At 51.9% G+C, this 21452-nt stretch overlaps 1 protein-coding gene across 2 annotated transcripts; it reads left to right on the top strand.

The window, feature by feature from the left end:
- The first annotated feature begins 6199 nt into the window (after nucleotides 1-6199).
- On the top strand, nucleotides 6200-18076 carry ABCG4 (ATP binding cassette subfamily G member 4). Of its 2 annotated transcripts, none has more exons than XM_068988725.1 (14): nucleotides 6200-6437; nucleotides 11451-11568; nucleotides 11679-11811; nucleotides 11943-11993; nucleotides 12372-12517; nucleotides 13665-13788; nucleotides 13916-14030; nucleotides 14226-14368; nucleotides 15315-15413; nucleotides 15637-15805; nucleotides 15892-15992; nucleotides 17259-17417; nucleotides 17595-17713; nucleotides 17851-18076. In XM_068988725.1, the coding sequence occupies exons 1-14, from the start codon at nucleotides 6200-6202 to the stop codon at nucleotides 18074-18076; spliced, it is 1941 nt and encodes a 646-aa protein (XP_068844826.1). The 2 variants fall into 2 exon arrangements, with proteins under 2 accessions (XP_068844826.1, XP_068844827.1); XM_068988726.1 differs by lacking the exon at nucleotides 6200-6437 and adding an exon at nucleotides 10641-10695.
- Nucleotides 18077-21452: the final 3376 nt, after the last annotated feature.

A 21452-nucleotide genomic window follows, 5' to 3' on the forward strand; every position in this document is an offset into this window, starting at 1 on the left:
TGCGGTGCATGAGCTTTGTTGTTCTACGGTGTGTGGAATCTTTATGGACCAGGGATCGAACCCATATCCCTTGCACTGGCAGGAAGATTCTTGTCCACTGCACCACCAGGGAAGTCCTAACAATAAAGTGCTTTTTTTTTTTAAGTAACATCAGGGACTCTTTGTAGATACCACTCCACTGCCTGGACTCAGGTGCCTACACTCGTCTTTACTACCCACCTCCAACACCTCCCTCTTCATCCACCACTCTCTTCCATTTCCCCAAGTAGACAGCAGAGGGTCCTTCCATTGACAAATACACTTGATAATAATCTATCCAAAGATGAGAGGCTGTCCTGGTGGACAAGAAACCTGGCGTTGTGGAAGCAAAACTGAGTCAGTTTCAAAGTCCTCAGTCCAATTTCTGCTCAGCTCCCATAGGATCCTGATACCCTTCCGTTTTCCCAATAGGTCCATAAATCTCCTTATCAACTGCTTCTCCCACAAATCCGTGCCCAGAGCACCCTGTGTCTGCTTGATTACTTCCTGGCACTAAGCTGAGACAGGAATTTTCTGCTTCTGCCTTGCTCCTCGTAAGCCAATTACCATCAACACTTACCTATCTGGGTCTAGGGAGCCTGTCCTCGATGGAGGCTGTCCTGGTGGTGATGGGAGGGGAGGTTCTGGAATGGGAACTGGGGAGGATCCTAGAGACAGAAGAGGATCAATGACAGGGAACAGAGGAGGTCTACTTGAGGAAGGGGGGAAGGTTCATTGAGGCATTGAGGAAAAGTCCAGGGTAAGAGATTGGAAGTTTATTTGGGGGACGAGAAATCAAAATGTACTCCCAGACTAGCAACATCAGCATCACCTGGGGACTTATTAGAGATGCAGATTCTCTGCCCCCACCCCAGATGCTGAATCAGAAACTCTGGGGGGTCGGGGACTGAGATCTGTGTTGTAAGGATCCCTCCAGGGGATACTCATGTGTGCTAAGCTTGAGAACCACTATTCTTGAGTTACAAGGCCTCTTCTAGGAGTTAGAGGTGTGCATACTATGGAATCAAAAGTCCTGTCTGGGAAGGTATATGGAGGGAGTTGGAGGCATCTCCCAAGATGAGAAGGGTCTACCCTAGTGGCCTCTAGAAGGTTGGAAAACTTCTGTGTCCTAGAAGGGGAAAAAGCCTGTTTAGGAGAGTGGAGATGGATCTGCTTCATCAAATGGGAAGCTGACACTACCAGGGACTGAGGAAGCTTGGCATTGTAGATCAAGTCATGGTTGAGAATGTGTAGTCTTGGATTTGGATCCCTGGATCCACCACATGAGTTGTATGACCTCACACTATTTCTTAGCTTCAGTTTCCTCATCTGAATCATGAGAGGATAATAACTGGCCTTAGTGGTCCAGTGACTAAGACTCCACATTCCCAGTGCCTGAGTCTCAGGTTCAATCCCTGGTCAGGGAGCTAGATCCCACATGCCACAACTAAGAGTTCGTGTGCTGAAAATAAAAAAAACAAACAAAAAAAGAACCATACATCCTGCAGGCAGCAACTAAATACCCTGCATGTCACCATGAAGATTGAAGATCCTGCCGGTCAGAACTAAAACCTGGTGGAGCCAAATAAAACAATCACAGTAGCAAATACTGGCCTCTAAAGGTGTGAGGACTGGTTAGACTATTTAGTCAACAGATAGCTATAGAGTGGGTTTTCTGTGTACAAGTTCTGGGAATTCAGGGGAGAAAGAGAGAGACCTAGCTCCTTCTTCAGAGCTCATATCCCTAAGATGAGAGCCGAGCACATAGGAGACGTTCAAAAAATGTAGTTCCCTTTCCTTTGCCAAGGAAATGGGAGATTCTTCTGGGGAAAATGAAATGACTTTGAACTATGGTAAGTCTGACTTAGAAAGTAAGACTTAGAGAGTAAGGATGCATGATCTGTTTTTGAGAATGAAAAATCACCAATCTAGGCACTTAAACACTTGAATCTCATAAGAACCTTCTGAGGTAGATATGCAGGATTTTTATCATTCCCGCAACTTGAATGACTCTCAGAGAGGGAGAGAAATTTGCTTCAGTACAGAATTAGCGAGAGCACCAAGGGTAGAATGCACATCTTCCAACTCCAAATTCAGGACATGAAAGAAGTGTTCACAAAATGGGGAGAGGGTGTCCTGTGTCCTAGAGAATGTCCCAGGGAAGAGACTGCCTCTAGTAGGCACATGAAAGCGAGAGTGAAGTCGCTCAGCCGTGTCCGACTCTCTGTGATCCGATGGACTGTAGCCTACCAGGCTTCTCAGTCTATGGGATTTTCCAGGCCAGAGTACTGGAGTGGGGTGCCTTTTCCTTCTCCAGGGGATCTTCCCTACCCAAGGATCGAACCCAGGTCTCCTGCATTGCAGGCAGACGCTTTACCCTCTGTAGGCACATGACAGGTGTTCTAACCCAGGGAATTGGAAGCTTCATCTAGGGTAGTGGCTCTCAACTTGGCCTGCTCAGTGGGATCAGTTGGGGAGCATTTAAAAATACTAATACCTGGATCCAACCTTAGGGTCAGCATGAACTGCTTTAGAATGTTATCTAAGCAACGTCTCAACCAAAGCTGGGGACCACTGCTCTGGGGCTGGGGATGTGAATCACACAGGGTGGGAAGCTGGTAGAAGACATAGGAATGTTGATCTCTGAGGATAGGGATGTCTGACCTGAGGAATGGGGACAGAGCATTCCTAAGAAGGGGAGGAAATTTTCCTGAAAATTATCAGGTTATATGCCATGGAATGGAGGAGAATGTCCTTAAGCTGTGAAGGTTATGAACAGCCTGTCCGGAGAGTGGAGGGAGACAGTCCTGGAACAGGTTTTCCAGGGACTTCACAGCAGAGTGGGTAAAAGTGAGGGCTTTAGGGTTTAAGCCCTTTTCTGCTGCCAATTAGATATGTCTTCTTGGCACATGGCTTAACCTCAGAAACCTCAGAAACTTATGCCTCAGCTTCTTTATCTGTAAAGAGTTGTTGTAACACCTGCTGGTAGGGATACTGTGAGATTTAAATGAGATAATGCAACTGTGGGGAGGACTGAAGGTTACCTTGGAGAATAGAGGGTCCTGGGGAACAGTGGTGATGTGGGGCATGGGATCAAAGGAAGGTAGAGAGGACTGGACCTAAAATCTGTTTGCAACTGTAATGTCGGGAGCCACGTTAGGCATTACTGACCAAATGGAGGAACGGCCCCAGACCCCTCCCCTCATTCCGCAGGCATGGACCCGGGATGAAGGAGTGAGGCCTTGTAATTCTGACTTGTTTTTTTCTCTCCTCGGCTGAGTTGACTGAAAAGGAATATTAACGTGCTTATTCTTCTTGAGAGGAGCATGAGAAGGCACAAAGCCTTCTCCAGCTGTGCTCAGAAAATAATTCATAAAGTTAATCATTGACATTTGTTTAACGACTTTTACAAAAGAGTGTTCCAGGATGAGCACATAGGCCGCAGCTTGAGGCCATGGGAGGGACTGCTATCTGAAGCCTATTTGTGAGGAGAATGTTTATGGCAAAGGAGTTTATTGAATTTAGCGCTTAGAAATAATTAAAACAGTTAGAAATTAAAGATTTAAGGAATGTTGTAAAGTTAGCATATTTTACTATAGCTTATAGAAGTTAGGAATTTTTAGAGACACTATAGCTAGAAGCCTTTTTAAGAGATAGTGAGCTCAGGATGTTAGGGGCAAACAGGACTTAGGAAGATAAGTAGTAAACTGAGGAATGTAGCATGAGTTACAACGTAAATCACAAGTTAACTATAGGACACATTAGAAGAAGTAGATAATAGATGGTAAGGCTGATTCCAAGAGAATCACTGAAGCAGGAACTCAGAAGAACAACAATAATTTATGGACATAATAAATCTGGATGAGGGGGAACTGAAAATGTCAAACCTCTGACCTAATGCTTTTGTAAAAGTATAAAAGAAAATCTTAAACTTGAAATAAATAGGCAGTCCAAGAAAACTGAGAGGCTGTCCCATTGCTCACTGACACCGTTCATCTCTTCAGGTTGAATCCCTGGCCTCTGGAGCTGGACTCCGGCACTCTAAGTCACAGAGCAGGGCCTGGAGGTGTCCTGCAGGGGCCGCCAGACTCCAGGCTGCAGAGAGGCTGGGGGACGGGGGTGCGACCTGCGGAGCAGAGGTTTGACTGCTAGTAACCTCTGCTGCGGTAAGGAGAAGCCTCAGCAGTGGCAACAGCCTCCCCAACCATCCATCTTTGCTATGTGACAGGTGGGAACTTAAAAGCTCGGGTCACGTGTCTCAGCTGGCTAGCCTACTTACCCCTTGAAGACTGGGGCTGGGGCAAGCTGGGGCCAGGAGGAGATGCCTGAGAGAGGCACAGGGCAGGGGGAAGCCCCTGGGTGCTCTGGGGTCTTAAAGGTTTGTAGGGTGAGGGTGAGGATGTACACGTGTGTGAGAAGATGCCAAACACAGTGTTCTGCTCTACGCCCTGGCACACACGTACCTCCAGCATCAGGCGTTGTCTGTCTTAAAGGCCTGAATTTGCCTGGGAGAACCGAGATTTCTACAGTCGGAGATGGAGAAGGAAATGGCAACCCACTCCAGGATTCTTGCTTGGGGTGGGGGTGAGGGTGTCCCATGGACAGAGGAGCCTAACTGGCTGCAGTCCACCGGGTTGCAAAGACTGGATGACTTAGTGACTAAATGGCAATCAGCCGGAGCAGGCTGGGCTCTGGGTACGGGTTTAACCTTGGAGCTGCCTCTGAATTCTCCAAAAGCAGTTCTGTCCCTTTTTGATTGGTCTCCTGGTCCTCAGAGAGGGAAAAGGGAGGTGGGGAGGATGTCCCAAGACTCTTGCTTGGGAATTCCTAGGGGATGCTGAGCTCAAGGGCCAGAACTGAGGGAAACTGATGGGGGGTGGGGTGGTGGTGCAGACAGCCTGGCAGCTCCACAATCCCTTGAGAGTGACGGAATCTTCACCCTCCAACCCCTCCCCCCCCCACCATTGTATAGTCTGAAATTCAGGGACCTGTCTCCACTGAGCGACTTCAGCTCTCTTCACCGCCTCGGAGTGGGCCTTTTGCCACCAATCTCCAGTCCTGGGTCCACACTTGCACTCTCTCCCGCACCCCGCGTAGCCGGCGCTTCTCTCCCCTTCGCCATCCTCGCTTCCCCTGGCTGCGGGGCGGCGTGGGCCCTTTAAGAACCGCAGGACCGGCTGGCAGCAGCTTGGGCAAGAGCGCATAAAGGTTCGGCCGAGGGCCGGCGGGTTCGGAAGGACAAGGCACCAAAGATCGGGCTTAGGGAACCGCGTGTGCACGGCCGAGAAGGGTAGGGGCACGCCCCAGTCGCCCCTCCGCAGACTTGTCATCTCTTTTCTGACCTGACGCTCGAGCCCTCCCCTGTCGCCTGCCCCGCCCCGGTCCCGCCCCGGCCCGGCAGCCGGGTTCGGGAGCCGGGACACCGGGCCCAGTGCCGCAGCCAGAGGCAGGTAAGGAGGACCTAGAGTCTCCATCCTCAGCCCGTGGCAGCGCTCATCATCTCAGCTCTGCACCAGCCCAGGGCGCCTCAAGGTGACCAGGCTTGCGGAAAATGGAAGGGGAATGACCCCCAATGCGGCGTTTAGTTGGCAGTGTGGTCTTTGAGTCCGGGTGGTGAGCCCGTTCGAGGCGAGAGTCCAGGGCGCGCGGACCCAGGGCTGCCAGCAGGAGGGACTGGCCAGGGCACCTCGCCTAGAGATGGGGAGGGAGGCGCAGCAGGAGGCCCAGAGCCTCCCCTTCCTCCGCCTTTGCCTGGTCCATCCTGCGGTCACCCTGCTACCCTGATTTCCTAGCAGGCAGAGGCTGCTGCACCCCCAGTCCTCACCCCAACCCCCATCCCCGCCGCGCCCCATCCAGTCCCCAGAGACTGCTGGCCTGCAGGGTAAGGAGATGAGAGCCTCCGCGGGCAGGAGGGAGCGGTGCGGGCTTCAAGGGGCCCGCCTGGGGCTGGGGCTGCTTGGGACCGAGGAGAGGTGGGGACTGAACGAAGCTGCGCTAGGAGTGGTGGTCGGTGGAGGGCAGATGCTCTGGAGGTGGGACGTGGGAGTTTCCGGTAGCCGATCTACCCTGAGAAGGAGGCGGGGAGGCGAGGGCACAAGAGAAAGCAAGGGAGCTCCGAGCCAGGGATGGAGGTCTGCCCCAAACTGAGCAGGGCCTCTCCCTTCAGGCCGGACTTGGCGTGATGGCAGAGAAGACTCTGGAGGCCGTGGTCTGTGGACTACGACCTGGAGCTGTGGCCATGGCCGTGGCGCTGGAAGATGGGGCGGAGCCCCCTGTGCTGACCACGCACCTGAAGAAGGTGGAGAACCACATCACCGAAGCCCAGCGTTTCTCCCACCTACCCAAGCGCTCAGCGGTGGACATTGAGTTCGTGGAGCTGTCCTATTCCGTGAGGGAGGGGCCCTGCTGGCGCAAACGGGGTAAGGGAGCAGTCCGGTGGGGAACTGTGGGCCCCCATGATTTGCCTCTTCTGGAACAGGAGGCCTGGGTTTGTCCCCTGTTCTACAAATCCTGCAGGAGCCAGTCCACTAAAATCTCAGCCTCTCACTTACTCTGCAGACAGCTGAGGTGCCAGGGTCTGAGCTCCCTTCACACCTGTAAGCACCAGGGGACACTAGGTTCAATGGTTATTTCCTCTTCTAAGTTGATGCTAGTGCTTCTGGTCCTTGAGGAGTTGTCCTTTTTTGTTTCAGGTAGAGCTCCTACCTTCTAGGGTGGATATGAGAAAGTCTGGGCTGTACGGCAGCGGTTGTCCTCAGTGGTTAGCAAAAATCCTTGGCCCTATGGAGCACTGCTAATTTTAAAAGATGTTCTCATTCCTGTCTTCTTACTTCATTCTTGCCAAAGTTCTCCAAAGCAGGGAGGGTGAAGGGTTGGTAGGATAGGTGACATCTTGTTGTTTAGTTGCTAAGTCTTGTTCGACTCTTCTGAGACCCCATGGACTGTAGCCATCCAGGTTCCTCTGTCCATGGTATTTCCCAGGCAAATTGGACTGGGTTGCAATTTCTTTCTCCAGATTTGCCCGACTCAAGAATAGAACCTGTGTCTCCTGCTTTGCAGGTGGATTCTGAGCCACCTGGGAAGCCCTTTCTATGTTGCTAATATGAAAACTGAGGCCCAAAGAAGTTGAATAACTTGACTGATGTCACACAGCTAATAAGTGGCAGTGTGAGGACCAGAAGCCAGGTTTCCCAGCTCTCCTTGCAGTGCTCTTTTCTCTCTCTTATCTTCCCTGTTAAGCATTCCCATCTTCACTGCTTCTCTCTTTAGGACAAGTGGGTAATGGGATAGCCTGAGGCTCCAAATTCTCTGAATCCTCACCATCTCCCCTCCTTTGCTCCTCACCCCTTCCCCCTTCCCTGGGCAGGTTGAGCTGGGAATAGAGAAGCTGGGGTATCCCCAGAGCCTGGGTGTGGATCAGGGGTGGAGTTGGGACATTCTTCTCTGAGGTTTAAGAAATGTTTCGGGTGCTTCAGAGCAGAGCTGAGCCTGTATTCTCTCCGTACTCCCAACCCTCACTCCCATGATCGACCAAAAGATCACAGGGTCTGAGTCACTAGAATATGAGATATCTGGGCTCTCTGCTTAGTGCCCTTGGTCCTGAAGCCAGTTTGGGGCACAATCAGGAGGTACCTGTTATTTCCTTAACCCTCAGCTTTTAGGACTTCCCTGGTGGCTCAGACGGTAAAGAATTTGCCTGCAATGTGGGAGATTGGGGTTCGATCCCTGGGTTGGGAAGATCCCCTGGAGAAGGGAACGGCTACCTACTTCAGTATTCTGGACTGGAGAATTCCATGGACAGAGGAATGTGAGTGGTACAGTCCATGGGACCCCAAAGAGTTGGACATGACTGAGCAACTAACACTTTCAGTTTTAGGAGAAATGAAAATTCAAAAGAAGTGTCAACTTTCTGGTGGCTTTAACTCAACTCACTAGCCACAAATGGGCACCCCGACCAGGTCCTGCCCTCCTTTGCCCTTGCCAGCCCCATTCTGTTCTACTGGCCATTCTGCCATCTTTTGCATCCCTTGTCCCTCTCTCTGCCCTCTGTACTCCTCTCTCTGCCTGCTTTTCTCATGTGAATCCCTGTCTTTTTCTTTGGAGGATAGAGAGCAATTAGAGGCAGTGGTAAAGAGGCTGCCTCTTGATGCAGGAGACACAGGAGACACGGGTTTGATCCCTGAGTCGGAAAGATCACCTGGAGAAGGAAATGGCAACCCACTCTAGTATTCTTGCCTAGAGAATCCCCATGGACAGAGGAGCCTGGTGGGCCACAGTCCATGGGGTCACAAAGAGTTGGACATGACTGAGCATGCAGGCACATTCACTCATTTCAAGAGGAAAAAGAATAAGGGGCATGGAGAAAGGGAGATTCTGACTTTCCCAGGTCAGAATTTGTCACCTGCTTCTCCTAATTATATATGACATTTCTTGATATTCAAAACACTTTTCTATTAATTATTATTAATCTCACTTAATAGTCATAATAACCTTTTTTTGTCCTTGGGAGGAGATACTTCTATCCTTATATTACAGATGAAGAAATGGAGGCCCTGAAAGAGTAAGTGACTTCATAAAATTGCAAAGAAAGTTACTGATGGGGGCAGAGCTAGAACTCTGGTGGGTCTCCATCCTGAAAGCCTAGGAGGCAGGCCTTTCCCAGGTTGAGCAGTTGGGGTCCAGCAGGAGTCCCAAGACATGGGTTCTTAGCCAGTTAAGCTGCGTGATCTTGGGCAGACTGCCTACCCTCTTCTGCTGTCACTTTCCTCACCAATAAACAGGGATGATAAGAATACTCACTGCATGGGCTTGTGCAGCTCAGCTGAGACATTAGCCATGAAAATGCTTTGTGAAAGGCAAGCGTTAAGATAATATTTGAATTCGACATCAGAGTTCAATCAAATGCTTAGTGGTAATTAAATGAGGGGAAGGTTTATCATTGCCAATTTTTTCCTGCAAAAGAAATCACTTCTTGTGTGGAGCTCTGAGAGGCATATGCTGGTGTGCACAGCCACATGTCTCTCTGATTGATGGTGACAATGACTGAAGCAGAGGGTTGGAATTCATGATGTCCCTTCTCCAAGTAAAGAACTTGCTGTGTGACTTTGGGTGTCACTGGATGTCTCTGGGCCCTAGCTGCCTCATCCATTGCAATAGCAGTGACTGAGGCCACGAGCTTTGTAAACCAGAAAGCACTATCCAGGCAGTTAGTATGATCAGGATCCCACAGTGGGCACAGAGGATCCCCTGTCTGATGGAATGTGTTCAGAAGGACAACTGGGTGCTGTGGAGAGAGGGTGAAAGATCACATCCCTTCACTGCCTCTGCTAAGGAGGTAGAATGGAGGGAACTGGGCTCCATAGGGGATGGAAGAGAGTGGTAGTGAGTGTTGGCTGGTAGGGATTGGTGTTTCAACCTCACTGAGGCAGGCCTGTAAGCAGGGCAGGCAAGGCCAGCCTCCTTGACTTAGCTTTCCTCTCCACCTCCTTGTCTCGGCAGTTGACTCTGTGGAATCTCTGCCCTCTGCTCCCTGGATTGTATTACATATATGTTGTTATATAGCAGAATTTTCCTCCCAAAGCCTGGAGAGCCTGTGCCTTCCTTTTCCATTTTGAAATGCTGCTCATTCTTCAACACTTAGCTCAAATGCCGCCTCTTCCTTGAAGCCATTCCTGATTTTCCCCTTGCCCCTCTACCCTCATCAGTTCTATTTTTAAAATTCTCATTGCACAAGACTTATGCTTGTATGATAACCCTTACTTTATCTTTCTTCAGATCTATAGATGATTTCTTTTTTTAAAAATTACTTGTTATTTATGTGACTGTACTGGGTCTCATTCACCACATGTACTATCTGCAGTCTCCATTGTGGCATGTGGGATCTTTAGTTGTGGCACACAAACTCTTGGTTGGGACATGGGGGATCTAGTTCCCTGACCAGGGATTGAAACTGGGCCCCCTGTATTGGAAGTGCGGAGTCTTGGCCACAGGATCACCAGGAAGTCCCCATAGATGTTTTCTTGTCCATCTCTTTTACCTAGACTATCACTGTCTTGAGTGCAGGAACTGTGTCTCCCTCTTTTTTTTTTTTTTTTTGATTGAGTGTCTGATAGAGTTTGGAATGTAGTGTATATCAGTAAGCATTGTCACATGGAATTAACATTAAAATGTCACTTGCTTTTAATGCGCTCTATGTACCAAGCACTGTGTCATAGACTTTACATACATACGTATATATATATTAATTTCTTTCTTTATGGCTGTGCTGGGTCTTGGTTGCCGTGCGGGCTTTTCTCTAGTTGTGGTGAGCAGGGGCTGCTCTCCAGCTGCCGTGCGAGGGCCTCTCATTGCGGAAGCCTCTCCTGTTGCAGAGCACAGGCTCCAGGGTGTGCAGGTTCAGTAACTGTGGCGCACGGGCTCAGTAGTTGTGGTGCACAGGCTTAGTTGTTCCGTGGCATGTGGGATCCTCCCAGTACAGGCATCGAACCCATTTCTCCTGCACCGGAGGATTCTTTACCACTAAGCCACCAGGGAAGCCCTGCTTTACATATATTATCTCATTGAACCTTTATAGCAACCCAATGAGACAGATACTACCTATCTTACAAGGAGGCACCTTACAAATGAGGCACCTGGAGCTCAGAGAGGTTAAGCAACTTGCCGCAGGTCACACAGCTAGCTGGTGAGTGTGGAGTCAGAATTTGAATACAGATCCAACTGATTCCAAATGTGTACTCAATGCGTATGCTACCTCCCAGTGAGTGAAAGGTGAGATTTTACTGGGCCACAGTAGGGGCTGCTGAGATAAGCCTGGTGGGGAGACAGAGCACGCTGATGAAAGACTTTTAGACGGAGGCCAAGGCTCTGAGGACACACATTCAGAACAAACACTTATTGAGCATCTAGTACATGTCAGCCAGTCTGCTAAGGTTACACACCCAGACCCTGTCCCCAAGGAGCTCACTGACTAAGAGGCTGGGGGAGGGGGGCTGAGGGGCAGGCACCTCAAGTAACAAACATGCTGGCATATGAGAAGTGCTGTGGGAATAGAGGACAGTTGGCTAGCTCAGCCTGGAAACTGGAAAAGCCTTCCTGGAGCGGGTAAGAGAGTGACCGCCGGGTTTATAGAAGAGAAGTAGGGTCCTCTGTTGGGTCCCCTCTCCATGCCCATCCATCAGATGTGGGGGTTTTCCCGCGGCTTTCAGAAGAGCGCTGTCACCTTGGGCACACTGACATTAGTGGTGGTTGCTTCTGGTACAGAATGAGAGGGCACAGGTCATCACTGGGGCTCTGAGGGTCACTCTGCCATCCTAACCAAGTCACGGTGAGTAGAGCCTGCCTAGTTCACTGATAGCCATGGCTCCTAAGAGTTTTAGGTGTCTCTGTTCACTGAAGTGCTGATCAAAAGTTCCTCCCTCCCTCCCGCATTGCAGGCTATAAGACCCTCCTTAAGTGCCTATCAGGTAAATTCTGCTGCCGGGAGATGATTGGCATCATGGGCCCCTCAGGGTCTGGCAAGTCCACGCTCATGAACCTCTTGGCAGGATACAGGTAAGGACAAGGCTCGGGTAGAGTGGGAGCAGGGCCCAGGAAGAGAGGTGCCCTGGGGAGCACGGTAGAGGTTCCCTGACCTCCATCCCTAACTGACGGCATTCCTGCAGGGGGTCTGGAATGAAGGGGCAGATCCTGGTCAACGGGAAGCCGCGGGAACTGAGGACCTTCCGCAAGATGTCCTGTTACATCATGCAGGAAGACATCCTGCTGCCGCACCTCACGGTGCTGGAAGCCATGATGGTGAGAGCTGGGCAGCCCCTGCCTCCTCCCAGTCCCCCAGGCGCCTGCCGTCCCCACCCTTTCCATTGGCCAAAGGGTCAAGGCCCTGCTGCCCCCACGCATATCTGATCCGCTCTCTCTCTGGGCTCCAGGTCTCTGCTAACCTGAAACTGAATGAGAAGCAGGAGGTGAAGAAGGAGCTGGTGAGTTGGTGGGGGGTGGAGGGTGGAGAAACAAGGCGGCTGCCCTTTCCAGGCCCTGAGATCTGGGGTGCCAGATGGAGGGATTTGGGTGGGAGGAGAGGGGTGGCCAAGGCTGGGATGCTGGATTTAAGGGAGATGCTTATTTAAATTGGGGTGGTGGGGCTTGCCTGGTGGCCAAGTGGTTAAGACTCCACACGTCCCTTGGAGGGGTCCCAGGTTCCATCCCTGGTCAGGGAACAAAGATCCCACATGCCGTGCTGGGTGGCCAAAAAAATAAAACAATTAACAAGTATTTTGAATAAATAAATACATCGGGGTGGTGCTGGGAGGAAGCAGAGACTCTGAAGCTGACCTGGGCTGGATCGGGGGCTGGGCCAGGTGACAGAGATCCTGACGGCGCTCGGCCTGCTGTCCTGCTCCCACACGAGAACAGCCCTGCTCTCCGGCGGGCAGAAGAAGCGCCTGGCCATTGCCCTGGAGCTGGTCAACAACCCACCTGTCATGTTCTTTGATGAGCCCACCAGGTAGTTCTCCCCTCCTCTCCTACTGGGCTGCCCCCTCCCCTCTAGCCCAGAGCCAGAACTGGAGGCTGCATCTGCTCCACTGCTGGAGACCAGAGCACGAATTTGCAGCCTCCTGGGGCCAGAGAAGGGCTCCACCCCTGCCAAGCCTGCTGCCTAGCAGCCCTATCCTTCACCCTCGCAGAAATCCCCATGTCCTCCCTGGCTGATGCCACCCGCTCCTTCTCTCCCCCACAGCCAATCAATCACAGAGTCCTGCTGAGTCTACCCTCTTTCTCCATCTCTCAGATTCACCCCACCCCCATTCTTAGTGCCAGTGCTTAAATTCAGGACATCATCAACTCTTGCCTGCATTTCTGCAACAGACTCCTCTCTCCTTGTCTCCAGTCTCTCCCAGCCCATCCTTCCTCCAAACTGCAACCAGAGTGAACTTTCTAAAAGACGAGTCTGGCAATACTCCTCTGCTTAAAAACATGCAACGATTCACATTTGCCCTCAAAATAAAGGCAGAGGACTTACAAGGTCTGGGGCTGAACCTACTTCTCTGGCCTCACATCTTGCTTCACGCTGTCTTGTATTTTATGCTCTAATAAGATTGAATCACTTATTATTCTCTTCGTCAAGCCATGTGTTCCATGCCTTTGAGCCCTGCACATGCTGTGTCTTCTGCCTGGAATGCCCTTCACCACTGCACCTGCCCTTGCCCCCTCACTTGACTTAGCTCTTTCTTCTGCCAGACTCACTCAGGAACCTCCTCTGACTCCTCTCCCAAACCTTTGTACAGCGGAGTTGAATTCTCCCCTACTTTTCACCCCCTGTTTCTACAGCATGGTCCACATTGTCTCAAATGATCTGTGCATTTCTCTCTCTCTCTCCCTTCCAACCAGAGTCTATGTCTTATTTATTTGCCCTTGTAATCCCAGTGACTGGCATTCAACGAGTGCTTAATAATTGCTTGTTGCACCTAACTGTAGTCTGGGCTTCTTGGTACCTCTAAACACCTGAATCATACAATGTGGATGGGATATAGGGGTGGCCAGAGTGACCCGCTTCCTGCCATCTCCCTCGCCCTCATAGCAGCTGCCCCATCCAGACACTCCCTTGGCCATACACACCTCACCCTGCCCCCTGGTGGCCTCTCTCTGGACAGTGGCCTGGACAGTGCTTCCTCTTTCCAAGTGGCGTCCCTCATGAAGTCCCTGGCCCAGGGGGGCCGAACCATCATCTGCACCATCCACCAGCCCAGTGCTAGGCTCTTTGAGATGTTTGACAAGGTGAGGGTCTCTGGGACTCAAAGGTGACTGACCAGAGATGGGGAGGGGGCCGGGGGTCGGTCAGGGTGTGGTGGGACCTGCCTGACCCCCTTGTGCTATTTTCTTTGCCCTTCTTTTTCCGCCTCAGCTCTACATCCTGAGCCAGGGTCAGTGCATCTTCAAGGGCATGGTCACCAACCTGATCCCCTATCTGAAGGGGCTTGGTTTGCACTGCCCCACCTACCACAACCCGGCTGACTTCAGTGAGTAGGGGCCTGGTGGTCCAGGCTGGGATATGGTGGCGGGCCAAACCCAGGGGTCCAGATCATGTACTTGGACCTCCTGGGGGCAGAGATCTCACTGTCGCCTGCCTTCCACACACACTCAAGGAATGGCTGGCTTGCCCTTGGGAAGCAAGGAGATACCTTAGCTGAGAGCACCCCCTCTGTGTCCCCCAGTCATCGAGGTGGCCTCTGGCGAGTATGGAGACCTGAACCCCCTGCTGTTCAGGGCTGTGCAGAATGGGCTCTGTGCCATGGCAGAGAAGAACAGCGGCCCTGAGAAGAATGAGGTGCCCACCCTCTGTCCCCCTTGCCCTCTGGTGAGTAGGGGTGGAGGGAGCAGGATGCAGAGTTGGGGAGGGGAGACAGGACCGTGGACATGGCCCAGCCAGAGAGGCTGTGCCCCAGAGGCATGCCAACCACTGGGTACTTGGAATAGACCTACTATTAGCTGTGTGACCTTGGACACATTACTTAACCTCTCTGAGCTTCGGCTTTCTCGTTCATTTATTTGTTCAACAAATTCTTACCAAGCAGCTGTAGTGCCACCTGGTATGCAAGGTTGAATCTGTCTCTGGCCTTGTGGCCAGTGTGGTTTACCGTAATCTTTAACTTGGGGGTGATGATACTTATTTCACAGACTTATTGGGAGGACTAATTAGATTAGTCACACAAAGCTCTTCCTACTCTAGCTGGCTCTTTTCCTTAAATGAGAACCTGTGACCCCAGGGGACCAGGAGGGTTATTGTTGCTGTTGTCATCATTACCACTGTTAAAAATAGTATCGTGAAACTGGTTGCATAAAGGTATTATGCCCTTAGGATAAACGTATTCAATGGATTAAAATTTCCCCAGAATGACTGGGAATTCCCTGGCAGTTCAGTGGTTAGGACTCTGTGCTTTCGCTGCCTAGGATGTGGGTTCAATCCCTGGTCAGGGAACTAAGATCCCGCAAGCCATGCAGCTCAGTCAAATAAAATAAAGTTTAAGAATAAACAACTGATCTATTTGTAGCCACCACAGGTGTCCTTGACTCCCCTTCTGTCTCCTCCCTCCCCACTTCTGTTTACTTCCTCTTTGTGTCTCTCTGAATCTCACTCTGATTCATACCTCTAAGGCCAGCTTCCAGGTACCCAGCTCAATGGTGGAGAATTCTGGAGGACCCTTGTCCCTGGGGACAGGCTCAGGGGTTTTCCTACCGACTGAGCTGGCTGCGTGGTGGGTGCGTGGGGCAGCCCCTCACCTGATCCAGTTTCCTCTCCCCAGGAAGTGGATGCCATTGAAAGCCACACCTTTGCCACCAGCACTCTCACGCAGTTCTGCATCCTCTTCAAAAGGAACTTCCTGTCCATCCTCAGGGACATGGTGAGACATCAAGTTGGAGGAGGGGGAGGCTGGTGTTGGCCTGGCTTTGTGTGGTGTAGGATCCCAACAGGGGAGATGGTGATGGGTCGCCCTCCCAGCAGCCTCCCAGTGCTCCCGTGGGTCTCTGTGCCCGTGAGGGCACACCCACATTCCTATGCAAGTGTGACTCACCCATCCCTAGCCTGTGATCCATCCTCTTTCCTCATGATCACCCCTCACACAGGTCCTGACCCACCTGCGGCTCATATCCCATGTGGTGATTGGCGTGCTTATTGGTCTCCTCTACCTGCAAACTGGCAACGATGCCAACAAGGTCTTAAACAACACCGGCTGCCTCTTCTTCTCCATTCTTTTCCTCATGTTTGCCGCCATGATGCCAACTGTGCTCACCTGTGAGCTGAGATGCCCTGGGCATGGGAGGGCGTGGGGAGCATGGGGTAGGGTCAGGGTGCTATGCCTCATCAGCCTGTGTCTTCAGTCCCCTTAGAGATGGCAGTCTTCCTGAGGGAGCATCTCAACTACTGGTACAGCCTCAAAATGTATTTCCTGGCCAAGACCATGGCTGATGTGCCCTTCCAAGTGAGCCTCTTCCTCCTACGTCCCTGCTGCCTCCCTCCTGTCTTGCTCCTTCCATCCTTGCTTCCTGCCCCCGCCTCAACCTTGTTACGTGCCATCCTTTCCTTCACTTCTGTTTACTTAGCAAGAGGTGGTGAGTACCAACCATGCACCAGGCTCTTTGTCAGGCCCTGGGGATGCAGCAACGATAATGACGGAAGTAGTCTTGACCTCATGGAATTTATGTTCCAGTGGGAATAAGAGAGGGCAAACAACGCATGATGAAAATAAGAGCCCTACAGATGACTCTTACTCAAGGCAACAGAGAGCGGCATGGGCTCTGGAGCCTTGCTCTCCTTGTTAGCTGCGAGACACTGGGCAAGTCACCTAATCTCTCTTGGCTTCAGTGTCTCCATTTGTAACATAGAATGATGATAATATCTACCTTGGGATTGTTTATGAGAATGAAATGAGTTAATACAGGTAAAGTACTTAGAATAGTGCTTGGCACATACTGAAGTACCCAATAATGTTTGCTGGGTTTGATTGTTATGGCCACCACCACCCTCTTCCAAGCACCAGGGTCACCCTTTGAGCAAATTAGAAGAGGTGTTCCTTCCCCAGGGCGAGGGTGCATTGTGCCAGGGTGAGAAGAGTATAAGCGGGGGCTTGGCTTCTGGTTGCCTCTTGGTTGAGGGCCTCGTACAGGGAACAACACTCACTCCTCCACTTGATAGTCTCGGTCCCTGTTGCCCAGGAACTGATGGGGACAAAGGGCTCCCCAGGTGGCGCTAGTGGTAAAGAACCCGCTTGCCAATGCAGGAGACGTGAGAGACACAGGTTCAGTCCCTGGGTTGGGAAGAGCTCCTGAAGGAGGGTATGGCAACCGACTCCGATATTCTTGCCTGGAGAATCCCATGGACAGGGGAGCCTGGTGGGCTATGGTCCATAGGGTTGCAAAGAGTTGGACACGACTGAAGTGACTTAGCACGTACATTGGGACAAAAGGCTCTCATATGTAAAGGAATTAACAATATAAAGAATACACTGGTCCAGATGGGATGGATCTTCAAAGAAGTCACCAGGCCTGCATGGGTCTGAGTGGGCCTGATGGAAGATGAATGAGGTTCTTAGAGCCAGGGAAGGGGACCCGTGTCAGGCTCATGTGACAGCATGAGCAGGAGTACAGAAGACCAGGCGTGGACACTCTAGCAATGGCTGTCCTAAAGGCTCCTGCCTGGGTGGAGTGGAGGGTCTTGGCCGCTGCCCAGCCCCGTGCCTGCTCCCCAGGTGATATGCCCAGCTGTGTACTGCAGTATCGTGTACTGGATGACAAGCCAGCCGGCTGAGACCAGCCGCTTCCTGCTCTTCTTAGCCTTGGGTGCCTCCATGGCCTTGGTGGCCCAGTCTTTGGGGATGCTGATTGGAGGTGCCTCCAGCTCCCTACAGGTGAGCAGCTGGTACGTGGGGACCCCCAAGAGAGGGGTCGGAATCTTGTGGGAGGAAGCAGGGGCTGGCCTAAGGAATGGGATGGATCTCTGGGAAGCCTGGGCACCCCCCCAACCCCGGTCCTGAGTCTGTCCTGGTCACCCCTGTGATGGCCCGGTGCCCCTCCCTCCCCTGCAGGTGGCCACCTTTATGGGTCCTGTCACCGCTGTCCCCGTCCTCTTGTTCTCCGGTTTTTTCGTCAGCTTCAAAACCATCCCCAGTTACCTGCAGTGGAGCTCCTACCTCTCCTATGTCAGGTCAGTACCCCTTCCCTTACCATCCGCCCCTGCTCCTCCTTGCAGGAAGTGAGAGATTGCACCTGGCCTCTGGCAGTTTGCCCAGGTGGCAGGGGCCCTGTGCTCTGCATCCTGCTCTGATGCCTATGATTGCCTAGGTATGGCTTCGAGGGTGTGTTACTGAGCATATATGGCATGGGGCGAGAAGACCTGAGCTGCCTGACGGAACACTGCCCTTTCCAGAAGCCAGAGAACATTCTCCGAGCCATGGACGTCGAAGATGGCAAGCTCTACATGGACTTCCTGGCCTTGGGCATCTTCTTCCTGTTCCTGCGGCTGCTGGCGTACCTTGTGCTCCGCTACCGAATCAAGTCTGAGAGATAGAGCTCTGCTCTGGCCTGGGCCCCAGCCCTTCGGGACTGTTTTAACCTTGTAGACTTGGGCCCTCCCTTCTCTCAGCTCCTTTGCAGGCTGGCTGGCAGACTGCGCTCCCAGCCTTGGCCCTAGGGGTGGGGGTGGCAGGCCTCTCTGCCATGCCCAGGAATCTTTCCAAGTTGATGCAGTCTGTAGCTTCCGCCCTCCTCTCTCCAACACCTGCATGCGAAGACCACTAGCAGGCTGCCACCCTCCTTCCTGCCCAGCTTCCAACACCCTCCTCTGTTGTCTGCCTGGGAGCCCCTGGCTCTCCAGGCCCCCTCTTACAATTGACCAAAGTGGCCCCCCTTTTGGGTCCCACCACGCAAGTGTTTGTAAACTGGCTGTTATAAGGTTGGGCTTCTAGGGCTGGGCCCCAGTGAGGTCCCCTGGATGGCCTGTTGGAATGGGGCAGGGACAGGCTCTGGAAGTCTCTTCTTCCTTCTCCTCACCTCTCTCCACCCCTAGACCCTGGCTGGTCTGGACAATCTGTTGGGACAGGTGTCTGGATCTGTCTGGACCATCCCTCGCAGTCCTAGGGGTTGGAGAGGCCTGGCGCCTTGGGCTGTCCCCCAGACCCCTTTGGTGGGGGCTGGGCCTGTGGCTCCACTGCAATAATGTCTCTGTTTCTTTCCCATCTGTTGCTGGAAGTGGAGAATGCACTTTATTCCGGGGTGGGGGTGGGGGTGGGGTGGAGGCGGTGGTGGTGAGTGGGCGAAGACCCAAGCCTCCTTTCTTGCTGTTCATGTGGTCCCGCAGTGGTCCCTCCCCTCTCCTGAGTTACAGGCACATATACACTACACAAACAGGCAATCTCAACCCTACACACACTCGCCGTCCCCCTGATAGCTCAGAGGAAGGGTGATGGTGGCATGTGGTGGCAGGTGCTGTGGGGAGGGCAATGCCAACCTCTTCCTGGGGCTTTCACTTTGACTCTAAGGATGAGGCTGATGCTGCCCAGGCTGTCTCCAGGAGCTGCAGGTGTCTACCCCGCCGTCTTCCCTCCTTCCCAAGCCTGGGGTGGCACAGGGCACCAGCTCCCTGGCGTCAGGACCCCACACAAGCACAAAGCGCAAGCATAAGTTGGACATGGTCACTGCCACCCCACGGCTCTTCTTTTGTGTGTCAAGCTGGCAATGTCACTCCTCCATCCCTTCCACGGCCACTTGCTGCTCATTCAAACTCCTGTCCCTGTCCTGCTACCTGCTTCCTATCTGCCAAGGTGGGCCCTGGGGGTCAGAGCAGCATGGCCGGGGCACCGGAGTGACAGATGCACCTAGAACATGTCTGACTTTCCTGGGGTGGCTGGGGTCCAGGCTCATTCTACTGCTGATTCCCTCTTCCCTTAGGGCACTTGTCACCCCTTCTTCCTGTGCCCATACCTCTCTACCTTCCTTACCCTGCAACGGATTCTCCCCATCACACAGAGATGCCCATTGTATTTGTGGGATTTCACTCATTATTAATAAAACCTATATTTATACAGTATGCTGTGTGGAAATGTGTGTGGCTCTGGCACTCGGTACCATGGGCTATGAGGTGGTCTTCAAAGCTCTTGGCAAGAAGTCTATGTGCTTTAGGGAGCTGTGGCAACAATGGATGGGAAGTCCTAGATGGAAATCAAGCTGGTGAGTGTGTAACTTATGAGATATCTGTGTTATGCTCCACATTTTACAAATGCTTATGTTCACTATCTCAAGGGAGTCTCAGATCAAACCCGCATTACCCCTCGTGACAACCCATTTTGCAGATAAGAGAGCTGAGACTTGGGTTAAGTAACTTGCCAAAGGGCCCTGAGTTAATGGAAGTGGGAATCAGACCTGGCAACCAGGTCTTCTGCCTCCTGCCTCATCCTTGGCATCAGCTGATGATGCTTATTTATGGTGGATCTGCAAGCTGTGTGCTTCCCAGGTGGCACTAGTAGTAAAGAATCTGCCTGCCAATGTAGGAGACTCCAGAGACGTGGGTTTGATTCCTAGGTGGAAAAGATCCCTTGGAGGAGAAAAGGCAACCCACTCCAGTATTGTTGCCTGGAAAATTCCATGGGCAGAGGAGCCTGGAGGGCTATAGTCCATGGGGCTGCAGAGTCAGACACAGCAAGCATACACATACATACACACACATGCAAGCTCTGTGCATGGGTTCTGTGTCTGTTGCATGGGTGTGTTTGTGCCTGACTGATAGCTGGCTCTCTTTTCAGAACTCACTGAACCCTGGTTCCCCGATTGTGCCTATGGGAGAGAGGGGAGGGTTAGGAGTCGTGAAGGCAGTGAGAAGCAGAAAGCTCCAGGGGCCTAAGCCCCAGGATAAGAAGTGGCAGGGACCCCACTGAGCTCAGCACAGCTTTCCCCATTTCCTTTTCACTTCTTTCCTACTGAGCCACACTTACAGGGCCAACCCATCAGCCATGAGGACTGCTCTGGTTGAAACCATTTGGTGTTGTCTGGGGGCTCCGAAGACCTCTGGTACCATAATTTTTTATGTCTCAGCACAGAGAAGATAGAGAGAAATGATTCATTAGAATAGGAGGCTTGTGAGACTTACAAGCAGGCAGGCAAGGGATGCTTCACCCAGAACTTACTGGGCTACAGTTTTATAATCAAAAGAAAAATGAGGAAGCGGAGAAGAACTTCTTTGTCTTTGACATCGTGCTTCTATCATCAGCTCCTTCTCCAGGTTGAGCAGGGGAGTTTTCTTGTCCCTATATGGTCAAGCTAGGTCCACAAATTATGGACCAGATTTTGTTTATGTGTGCAGAGGGCATGTCCTAGGAATCATTAACCATTGTTTTCTTGTTTTGGAGCATGTCTTGTGCTTCTGTTGCATGGTTTCACTACTAAACAAGCCTGTGTGGTTTTGTGGTTAAGCAAACCTGCTTTCTTGAGTACCCATTAACTTACAGGGGTCTCCCATATTTCTTTACTTACAATTGCCTAGTGGGATTATCTATTTAATCACCTACTTTGTCCCCGTATTCTGTCTCTGTCACTGTGGCCTGAGATTTGAAGTAAGCAATTGGCCTGAGATTTGAAGTAGGCAATTGTCTGGAAGGTCTTAAGGGCTGGTAGCAGGATTACCCAAGAAGGAATACATTGTCTCACCCTCTTCTCTCCTCACCCTGAGCTTGGGGACTGAAGGAAAGGGCAGCATCAGTCCTGCTGGTTGCCCAGAGTACCCTAGTAGTGCCATGGGCAGAGCTAAGTGCCCTGGGCTAGAGCAGGGCCCAATCTATGACTGGCTGGGTTCTTGGCTGGAGATGGACAAACTGAGTTTCTTATGGGGGTGGGCATGGGGGTTGGGAAGCGGGAAGTCTGAGTCCTAGCTCCTGGCATTAGAGTTAGCTTTA

The sequence above is a fragment of the Capricornis sumatraensis genome, chromosome 16 (genome assembly GCF_032405125.1).
Source record: "Capricornis sumatraensis isolate serow.1 chromosome 16, serow.2, whole genome shotgun sequence".
Lineage (NCBI taxonomy): Eukaryota > Metazoa > Chordata > Mammalia > Artiodactyla > Bovidae > Capricornis > Capricornis sumatraensis.